Source organism: Hydra viridissima, unplaced genomic scaffold (assembly GCF_058129835.1).
Source record: "Hydra viridissima isolate aposymbiotic clone 2 unplaced genomic scaffold, HvirCarnegie_v1 scaffold_4, whole genome shotgun sequence".
In the NCBI taxonomy this organism is placed as follows: Eukaryota; Metazoa; Cnidaria; class Hydrozoa; order Anthoathecata; family Hydridae; genus Hydra; species Hydra viridissima.
The window spans coordinates 16012326-16023894 of record NW_028324303.1 but is presented as its reverse complement, the minus strand read 5'-3'; the positions used below and the strand labels follow the sequence as shown (position 1 = coordinate 16023894).

The following is an 11569-nucleotide window of genomic DNA, read 5'->3' as shown; positions in this document are numbered from 1 at the left end:
GAATCAATATTGCAAGCTTCTTTGTGCTTTTGTCGCGCTAAAATTCCGACTGCAAGTAATCGAGCACGAATGTCTACTTCTAGCACTGCTCACGATCTGCAGAGCCTTCAGTATGATTCAAATTTATTGCTACTTTAATTTAGAAACGTAAAAGAAGGGCGAATCAGATTGATTTTATGGCAAACTTGAATGCTCTTCAGAAGTTTTTAGGATTTACATTAACTTAAGAAATGGCTTTTATCAAAAATATTTTTATTATCAAGGTTTTGCTTATCTCTATAGTGATTACTTGTTCTGCAAACTTTGAGTTTTACAACTGTGGTAAGTTTAAGTATCTGTTGTAGTAACTGCGATAAGTGGATTTTCAGCAGTTTTCATATGAGTTCAGCCAGCCATTTAATATAATTTATACCCGAAAGACTGCTTGAAATATGTTTATCGATCGTTTTGTTTTTCAACAATCTTATGATAAAGTATCCTTGTGAGTGGAACAGCAGTTTTCTAAAAATGAAACACTGCGCTTTTCTAAAAAAAACAACGGTGAGCTTTTAAGGCACTAAAAAACCTCTAACAACTTTACTTAAATAACAAAAAGACTACAGAGTTGTGTTTCTTTCCTGATATAAACATCAGGAAACAAACAATGTGGCTTGGGGAACCTTGATGATTTAAAAAAAATAATAAAAAAAAAGGACAAAAAACTCAAAAATATTAGCTATTCCTAGTAAGTAACACATAAAGAAAGGGGGAATTCAGCCATTTCTTAGAATATCCTATTGAGAAATGTAATAATAATGAAAATGAATTTAAATTTTAAAATCAAGTTGTTAACTTAAACTCAGTATTTTTTGTTCTGCAGTTTTACAGGTATAAGCTTTAACGTTTGGATAGATCGGTATTCCAAAAATTCGAAACTAAATGATCGAAAAACATGAATTTGAAAACTCTCAAATATATCCGAATTATCGGCATGCTTTGGAAATTCCGAAGAATTCTGAAATCTTGGACTTAAGGAGTAAAGGTATTTCTTTTTTAAAAATCCTCTACTCCAAAACAAACAAAATATCTAAAGGGTGGCGCAAAAGTTTCTACACAATAAAAAACAGCCTCACTTCAATATTGAAAAAGTCTCTGTAAACAGTGATTATTATATCAAAAGTATTTTACCAGTTTTTAAAGAAGTTATGAATAACAAAAGGTTATTCCCTGTGAAGATAGCGCAAAGTGCCATACATTAAAGACTCACAAATGTTTGGACAGATTGGCCAGGAAACTCTACACATCAAAATCCTCTGAAAAATTGTTGGTCTTATTTAAAGGATAAGGTATATAAAGGACCTAGAGTTCGAACAAAGGACTAGCTTATTTCCAGGGTTAAGAATGAATAAGAGAATATAGCAGCCTAAAATATACAAAATTTGTGTTTTTGTCGTAGAATTTTAGACTGCTTAGTGAATAATGGCTTTCAACAGGTGGAAAACGTACCCAAGACTTTATTTTATTATGATCATGAAAGCAGATTAAATCTCACTGCTTCCGAAAAAATTTTCTGAGTTTTTGTTTCAAGACACGAGTGTGCAGAAACTTTTGCACTACCCTGTAGATGGTAAAGACCTGACAGAGTTTTTTCATAATGATGCTAGTCGCACAAATATCTGAACTAGTTCAGATGTACTAACTCCAAATGTTTTAGTTTTTAGCTTCTAAAACTCTTGAAGCTTTATCAAAAATTGTTTTAACTTCTGTTATCTTAAAAGTGTTAACATGGATTTTCAATATAGCAAAACGTAAGTAAAACGGGTTATATAGATTTTCAATATAGCAAAACGTAAGTAAAACGGGTTATATAGATAATCTAGAGTTAAAAATTGATGAGAAAACATTTTTGATAAAGAATCCATGTGTATCTATTCTTTTTCACAAAGAATTCATGTGTATATATTCTCTGAACTCATCTTGAGAAAAAAATCATTTCAGTATCTTAGTTTAAGTATAAAAAGGCCTAGAAAACAAAAAAGTGAGAATTTCGTTGTTCCCTTATCAAATATCATATTTTGTGTAAGAAAAAAATTTTGCGAAATTTAAAAAATAGTGAAAAAAAAAATTCAAAGTATTACTTAAACTTTACTTTGAAGTCGACCCGGAAGGTGCCGAACTAATTTAATGTCTGGATAAACTTCAAACTTAGACTGAGTAAACTAAATTTTAAGCAGGAGCAGGAGCTCTGTCCTGCTGGAATTACAACACTTTATAGTGTAGTGGGAGATTTATATAACACTTTATAGTGTAGTGGGAGATTTATATAGGGCTTAACATGATTCTTTAGGATTCGAATGCAATCATTGGAGTCAACTTTCAGAGGGTTCAGAAGTTTCTTTCAAACCTTTTTAACTCAACAATAGTAGAAATAAAGGGGTTTCATAACCCATTCTCTAAACTTGCCCTTGAGGTCCTTCCGCATCATATTATTAATGAAGCTCATAGAGAGCACTTAATTAACTGAGATCTACAAACAGCTCTCTTCGAAACATTCATTTTCTTTCCACGAATAGTCGTTTAAATCAAATTACAGCATAGACATTCCCTAAAAGCTCTTTAATCAATTTGGCAATATCTTTAGGCACGGTGCCATTCATGACGAAGCCAATACTTGGCAAATTTTTGGTATTAATTTTCATGTTTTTGACTGTTTTTTGTTTGTTTTTTATTTTCCACGTTTTTGTGACAATAATAATAAACTTCTCACACTACGGAACGTTTGTTTTAAAAGCCTGTTACTAAAGTTGCGGTCGCTTTAAATATAAAACCAGTTTAAAAAGTTATACCCAAATAGGTAATAAATTTGTGTCCAAAGTCTTTTTGTAAAGTTTAACTGTCATTAACAATAAATTCACTTTAATTGATAGTAACTTGGCTTTATATGGCAAATTTTTTTTATAAGTTTAAGAATAGTAAATCTTAATGTTGATATATCAATTAATCTTTAGAAAATAAACATCTTAGGAAAAATGTTGGTGCATTTTAGGAGTCTTGTTGCCTAAAATGGAAAGATTAGGTAGCTAAGATATTAATGTTAATGATTTTTTTTTAGGTTTGATTTTAAAAAGTACGCTAGGTAATCTTAAGTAAAATTTTTACTCTTAATCTTTGAGAAGCATATCCTTAAAAGATTGTATTCTGTTTATAATCATTCGGAATATAAAATTGATAAATCTCATCATCCCGGTTTAAAACTGAAAAATTTCCGAGAATGCTAACAAACTAAAGTGTTTTTAAAAGGATTTTAGAATGGATCCCACATTTTTGAAAATGATAGGAGAAATAAACATGAATACTACAAAGCTAACTTAAAATATATGCCGACTTTTAATACTGGTTTCAGGACAATGATGCATAGAATAATAACTAATATCAATAAAAGCAAAGAAATGTAATGACTGATTTAGTTTACAAATACAATATAGTATCATTTGTAAAACTGCAGGAGGTAAAATTGCTTATTTCTTTGTATTATTTGTAATCAAACATGATCAGAGTTAATATTTTGTTACAGTCTATAGTGAGCTTTTTTTGTTCTCCATAGTAAGTTACTTATGTATGTTACTTATGTAAGTTACTTATGTAAGTTACTTATGTCTGTAAGTCAATGTATATAATACATAAAAGAATCATTTGAGTTAGTTTTGATTTTAAAATATTTTAAGTGAAATCTTTTGATTCAATTGTACAGGACATAAAAATTAATGTTTAACAAAATGATTTTGCAGTTATTGTTTCTTTAAAAAAAATCATATTATTTTCATTTTATCTTTTTAATTGTTCCTTTTTTTTTGGAGCAGATATTTTACAAACATATCTTGAAACAAATTTCTGGTTGAGAATTTAATATCTTGGGAATTATTATTTTTTCACTTTTTTGATAACTTTTTTTTTTTCATTTCTTTTGCATCAGTCTTTTTTTTTAAGAAAAAATTTCTTTCTTTGTTTTATTATCTGCTTTTTATTATTTTTTTTATTTTTATTTTTTTTTAAGTAATTATTTTGTGTTTCTTTGATTAAGATGACTTTTTGTCTCCCTTAGACTTGTTGGCTCCACTGCAAATAAAAATCTCAAAGTTTCCAAACCCATTGCTTCTAAAAAATAACGCTGAAATTTATCTATCTGGTAACTTAACTCTGAAGAGAAAGTTACCAAAGGGAATTTTTGTTAAATTCAGTTTGGCTAGAAAGGTATTAGATAAACATTGGCTGAGACTACCATGTGTAGGCTGGTAAGTGTTTGTTTGTTAATAATCATTACTTTCAAAAAAAGTTCTGAATAAATCTTAGGCTTTTATCATATTAGTGTCTTTTTTAAAAAATTGTTTAAATATTTTCAGCGACTTCGGAGTGGATTGTGAAAAACTACCAGAGTTATGCTTTTTCCGTAATATTTGTGAAAACTGCACAATAGGAGTAGAAGACATCAAGTTTCAACTTCCATTTGATATTGAGGAACAAGTCCCAATATATGTACCCAACTTTACAATGAATGTGAGAATTTGTTGCAGTTCATTATTTTTTATAATAAACATTTTTACCAAATACTTAAATATTATTTGAGATCAAAGAAAGTATTTACATTTATACATACATATATACATACATACAATACAATATAACACAATACAATACATACTTGTACACATGCTGATTGCATCTAAAAGAACCTCATTATCAAAGAAAAAATTGTTTAAAAATACTTCCAAACCCAAGTCCTATTGAAAAGGATTAACACAAACCTCATTAGGTTTATGAGAGGAAAGGACTTTAATTTGTAAGTCTAAATAGATGCCAAAGACAAACTTAGTATTAAGGACTGGCCTGTACTCAAAGACTCCCCCTTACATGACCCCTTTAGTTTCTCAAACTTAAGGGTTCCAAAATTGTTCTGCAAATTTTAAAGAAAAAAACCTTTACTTTGTTGTTATCAGATGAAAAGTACACTGCTGTCTACATTGTCTTCACTAACTGGTCCATCACAAAGAAGAGGATATCACTGATACTCCTAACATTGAAATTGGGTGTTAGACCATCCTTAATGGGCCTAATAAACACCTGGCCTCCAGGGTTAAAACTTTTTAAACTGGATTTTTTTACATTCGTATTGTGTATTACATTCGTTACATGTTTACCTTTGATTTTTATTTGTAAATACTTATTTTGCTATAAAAATTCAGAAAGACTCTGAATGTTTAACTTTTAAATACGCAAAAGGGTATGTGTATATAGAAAACAGTCCTAAGATTTGAAAGCAGGTCTAAATTGTATAATTTAAATACTTTTTCCGGCTATTTAATACATATCAATTAAAGTTAATAACAATCCATATCGCGCTAAGTGAATTACCGGCAAAGAGGTTTGAAGGTTTAGTGACATTTTACTGGATTTACAGATGGTGATTAACTGAAAATTTACAGAATAATGCGAAAAGAAAAATACTTGATTTAGAGTTACATTTTAAACTGTGCAATAACTTCTTCAGAAAAAAAAAAGGTGCGAATTCAAAAAAATAGCCTGGCCTAATCAATCGCCGTCTTATTTAGATGACAATTTTTTTATATTTGTCTCGCTTTTTTGTTTCAGAATTTCCGATGTAAATTTTATGTTTGTTGATATAAATACATATATTGTATGTATTTAAATTCTTATATATTCTTGTGTGTATATATATATAAAAGAAAGTATTGGGTGATGATTGTACATCTTCAAGAAATTTTCCCCCGTCTTGATTTACTTGGCTAGAAATTTTCAGGGAGTTTTTTTTTTTAATTTTTAAAATAAAATTTTCAGGGAGATTTTTGGGGAAGAGTGCAACTTGTAGATCCAGAAAAAGATGAAAAAGAGAAAGACAAAATATTGAGCTGTTTTGAAGTTTACGTTACAATAAAGGTTTGAAAGAAGAAACTAAAAGACACCAGTCATTAAAATTTAATTTATTTACATAAAAATCTAAAATGTATTCACAAAAGTAATTGTAAATGTATACACAAATATACAAACAGTTTTTACTTAAAATGAGTTTTTTCTTCTGGTATTAAATCACTGATATCTATAATTTCCGAATAGATAAATAAATTTTTTTTTTTTTTCCTTTTAAGAATTGTTTATTGTAAAAAAGCGAATACCAATCTGCTTTTCATTATTTAGAAAAAATATTTATATTTTTAAATTAAAAAGAAAACGTGAAGAAAAATAACATGCCTGAATGACTTGAATTACTTTGCAAAATTATTATGGCATTAATTTCTTCGTTAACAAATCATTTGCAAGCTTTAAGATAAATTCCATAAATAGCTTGAGTTAAACTCGATTTTATTTAAATCTATTAAGGTTATATATAGGCACAATGCTTCATTTTCTTTCTCATTTTCTTTTTTTTTAAACTTCTGTAGGTTACTTGGACTGCTTCATGAAAGACTTCTGTGACATTAACAAGTGTCTTAGCTGAACATTCTATATATGATGCTGCCTTCGCAAACTTTGCCATTCTTAACCCCTCAGCTGTTGTGATTGGGACCTGTTTTACTTTAGCTAAACGTTTTATAGTGTTTTCATCTTCTCGCAAATCCACCTTCGTGCACACAATCATCAAAGGCGTGTTAGGACAAAAATGTCTTACTTCCGGTATCCATTTATCATGAGCGTTGAAATATGAGTCAGGGGAATCAGCTGCAAAGCAAACTAATAATACGTCAGTGTCCGGGTATGTTAGAGGCCTGAGTCTATCGTAAGCGTCTTGACCTGCTGTATCAAACAACGAAAGAACTACGGTGTGATGCTCAATTGAAACTGTTTTTGTGTAAGTCTCGAACACTGTAGGAACATAACTGTCTGGTACTCTGTTTCTGGCAAATGCCAGAAGAAGAAAAGTCTTCCCGCAGCCACCATCGCCCACTATGACTAACTTTTTGTAAGCTTTTGGTTGTTCATTAATCAACTCAGACTCGCTTACCATAGCTTTGTACGCCGAGCTGTAACAATTTTTATTTCTTTTTTCTATATAAAAACAGAGCAGTTAAATCGGTACAAAACATTTATTTGGATTTACATAAGATTTAGACTGTTAAGAGGTTTGTATGTTTACAATCTTGGTGGGTTTGTATGTTTACAATCTTTATTCCAAACAAAAACATGTAAATCGACGCCGAAAACTTTCGCAATATTTCGAACATTATAACTGCACTTTTTATAATTCATACAAAATGCCATATTTAATTTTAAAGAATAAAAATAATGTTAAAATTGTTGATTTTATTAGCCTTTATTGTAACTGATATAAAATATTTATAAAGAAATAGAGAAAATTGTTTAACTTAGAATACCAACGATTTTAAGTCTTTCGTTTAGCTCTGTAAAAACATTTAGTGTGTTTTGATTTATTCCATCTATGAAAAGCATATTGGTTACGAAAATCCTTTATTTAGTGAAGGAAATGTTGATGAGAATTTTAAGCAGCAATTAAATTTGTTGCGAGAAACGCACGAAATAATTAAGCGTAATAAAAGCATACGAATTACTCTAAAAATAAGTATTGTAAAACCTACACTTGTAATCACTTAACAAGTAACGCTAAATGCGCGCTCGTGTAATACGTGAACTTTATGTCTGTGAGAAGTTATGACTACCATTTTGACCTGATTTGAAATCAATGCATGGAATGCGATCAGTGACACTACACCGAAAGTGTTATTGATTAATGACACTTCATTGATTGGTGCGATTGATTGCCATGAGTGATAAGGAGTTTTAAAAAATAGCTGATTTCAAAAAAAGCTGACTAAGTTTCTTTTTTTCTTTTTTCATTTTTTTTTTGGTTAAAAAAAATTCACGATGAATTTTACAATTTTTAAAAAATATTAGAAAAAAAAATAGTCCAAAAACATACGCTCTGAAAATGTCGTTAAGATAGTTGGACACCATTTTTGTTTTTAAAACTCAATTTTTTAGTGCCTAAAAAATCTCAAATTTAAATAGATAACTGAACAGCTTAATCTGCACAGATTTACATTAGGTATAAAACAAGAAATGTTTACAACAGTCAAAACGTGTTCCAACGCCTCAGTTTACAACTTACGATTTTTTAGAGAGTTTGAAAAAACAATGCAGGAGGAGAGCGATAGAAAGGCATCAGTTAAAAACACCTTACAAGTCTCGTTTTCGTTTTACCAAAAATATTAAGCATATTTTTTTTTAGAGCATGCTTAACATGATAAATTTTTTGAAATCATTTTAATCTGTTGATTAAAAAGTGAACTATCATTTCAAACTAATCAGTCCAAATCGGATTTTATGTTAATGTACATTCCGTTTTTAATGATTTCATTAAATGTGACTAATTTCACTCCAATATCGTTAAATTCACCAAATTTTACGAATTGAAATAACATTATGAAGCAATAGAAAACTGCATTCAAATATAACTTTGAATATCTTAACATTCATTTCACATTTTGTGATATTTTTATATGATTTATTATCATTTAAAAGGTATTATATGAAAAAAAAAAGATTGAAAAATAAAGACCCGATAAATATAGATAGAAAAATTTACACAGATAGAATTGTCTTAGATTCTAAAAAATTTACCAATAAAATATTGTACCGAAACACAGGTTTGATTTGTGATATTCCAATTAATCAGCGGGCGTTGCAATGATAATGAAATTTAAATTTCTTTTGTATTAAAACTGACAAAATTGAAGTTTAAATAACATTTTCCAAGATGCAGTCGTCATCATTACCAAAAAGAAGTGAAGATCTTATCTTTGTTAAGATCAAAGTTGAGCTGCATTACATCTTACATACTATGTCTTCCAAATATTTTTAAGAGTATTATCTAAATTGAGCTTCAATAATTATAAAACCTCTCATGTTTGCGAGCGAAAAATGCAATTGAAAAACCAGACCAAGAAATCAAATGACAATCATACATGTGTGTATACATAATAAGTATGCATATATTTCTGTATTTATTATAATATGTTCTATATTTAAGCGATGTTTTCTTATTTCGGATCAAATATCTTTGAATTAGGTAAACAGTATTTTAGAAAAGTCTATTAATCTATTTACACAGTGTCGTTATTTTATTTTATTTATACTTTATTTACATTTACTAAACCATGGTTAACCAAAAGTCAGTTTTTATCGTCTTCACATACGAAACATACATTCCTTATCACCTTTATTGTTACTTTTTAGCGATGTTTTTATACCTAATATTGTAGGTTGATAATATTGCAGATTAAAAATATTATTAACATGTGGCGTAACGTGTTAGACAAAGTTTCAACATTTTTCTGTGGTTCAATCAGCTAATGATGTAATGAAATCCGTCAACTTGAAAATATTTTTGTGAAAATGATAAAATATTACAAGACTTTTTTTCTCAAATAATATCATTCATTTTAAAAAATCTTTGGTTGCACTGATTTCAGACTAGTGCGAAAGATTTTTATGCAAAGTTTAAGGCAATTAATACCAAGGATAAAGTTACACAAGTAAATGAAATGTTGTTTGGGCCTTCGGATAATCAAGGCCGTCAATTGCAAATTGATTTTTTGATACTGAATAAACACTTGATGACAAAAGTTACCACTTTATCAAAAATGAAAAGGCGGACATTCCCACTCTGGCCTTCTTCAGTTTGACAGTTCTGGTTGACAATATCCAATCCACAAGAAAGTACAGCCGTAAAATCCTCATTAATGTTCAAAATAATTGCTAGTTTTTTTTCATTTCAAAATGGCCTTCTTGCAATTTTCCCGTCCGTTGATGGTCCACTCTCATTATCTTTTGAAATACAAACAACTAATTAAATTTTTTACTCACAATTCCAAAGAACTTTCTCAGATTTTAAAGTTTTTCATCTGCATTTTATAGTTATCACTTTGATATTCGTTCTTTAAGCAATGCGTAAAAGGTATTTCACATACGTAAAAGACTTTTCACAAACGTAAAAGGCCTTTCACAAACGTAAAAATCATCTCACATTCGTAAAAGGCATACGTAAACCATATTCAAGAGCAAAATTGTGTTTTAACATTGGGTACGCTTTTATTAAATGTCTTTAGTTGCTCAATGTGCTGAGCCTCTCCCCTTTTTTCATGTATTTATGCTTTTTTTCCCTACAGCTATTCATATCTGTCATATTGAAGTAAAAAAAGATATTAAGAAACAATCAATGTTAATTAGCTGCACCAGCTACACCACAGTTGCTCTGCAAAGAAATATTAGTAGGGAAATAGAGTGGTAATGCGAACAAGATAGATTCCTTTAAACAGGCATTAATAATTGTTTTTCATAGAGGATATGCTGGATAATGCATAGAGGATAATGTTGCAATTTTGTAAACATTAAAGATGTTCTAGGGCTAATTAAATTTCCTTTGAGTTAACAGTCCATTTTGCAGTCGTTATTTACAAAATGTTATTTTAAATTAAGTTATAAAGATGAAATACTCTTTGTGTTAATAGCTGAAATTAATTATTACCTAAATATTTTTATATAATAAGAATAATTTTCAATAAGTTTACGAAAATGCATTACGCAAACGTAAAAAATTATATTATACACCGCGTTAAAAAAAATCTAAACTTTTGCGGCTTTTTAAGTATTATTTGACGCTAAGAAATAATTAATGTAATACGTTATTTTATCCATTGATTAACATTCTTAAAAATATGAAGTTGATGAGATTTCGACATTTTCAGAGTAGAGTTAAGACTCATTGGGTACAGCTTTGATAGAAATGGAGATAAACGTCCTTAAGTGATTCTTTTTTGATGTTCTATAATATGAAAACCTCGTAAGTGACCATGATAGTGTCAAAAGCATTCAAACAAAAAGTAAATTTCATTATGTTCAATAAAAGTTGCCCTTTTTATATAATTTTAGAAAAAAATATTCTTACGTCTAAAGCCTTTTTTTTTTCTCAAAAAGGCAAAATTGATACTTAGTTTACCTTATCTTTAAACCTACAATATGCCCTATATACCTTTTAATTAAAGGTCTAAGAAAATTGAAAAGCGTTACGTAATTCAAAGCTTCTTAGAAAAACATGACCGCAAAGCTTTTTGGGTTTTTTGCAAATTTCCATTTCCATAACATTTTCATAGATAATGACATTAACAAAAATTTTGCTCGTCACAATTGATGATCTTTTGGTAAACTGCTGATAAAATGAAACTTAAATTCTTTTTTTGTATAAAATCAATTCATAAATTGTATTTTCATTACATTGTCCTTATAGATAGTTAGTTCTTCTTTATATACAGGCAGTTACACATATATATATAGGCTGTTAGTTCTTCTTTAGGAAATATCTATACAATGTTTATATCTATAGGAAATATCTATACAGTGTAAGTTCTTCTTTAGGAAAAATCTATACAATGTTTTGTTTGATTCAATTTTAAAACCTTTTTTTTCTTATGCTAGGGACTATTTTTTTTCAATTAAAGACTAAAACTAAATCTCTACGTTGTTTGTTTTTTCCACGAACCCGTGTTCTGGGGATAAAGTTTTT

The 11569-nt window shown here is 28.9% G+C and overlaps 1 protein-coding gene and 1 pseudogene across 4 annotated transcripts; one reads left to right on the top strand and one right to left on the bottom strand.

Annotated features, from left to right (window-relative positions):
- Positions 1-111: 111 nt before the first annotated feature.
- LOC145183823 (uncharacterized) lies at positions 112-7402 on the top strand. 4 transcript variants are annotated; one of them, XM_090085610.1, is made up of 4 exons: positions 112-321; positions 4082-4271; positions 4380-4533; positions 6435-7402. In XM_090085610.1, the coding sequence occupies exons 1-4, from the start codon at positions 231-233 to the stop codon at positions 6453-6455; spliced, it is 456 nt and encodes a 151-aa protein (XP_089941736.1). In that variant the 5' UTR covers positions 112-230; the 3' UTR covers positions 6456-7402. The 4 variants fall into 4 exon arrangements, with proteins under 4 accessions (XP_089941736.1, XP_089941734.1, XP_089941735.1 ...); XM_090085608.1 differs by lacking the exon at positions 6435-7402 and adding an exon at positions 5833-6051; XM_090085609.1 differs by lacking the exon at positions 112-321 and adding an exon at positions 840-1021 and having other exon boundaries at positions 6435-6566.
- On the bottom strand, positions 6230-6997 carry LOC145183822 (ras-like GTP-binding protein rhoA pseudogene; annotated as a pseudogene).
- Positions 7403-11569: the final 4167 nt, after the last annotated feature.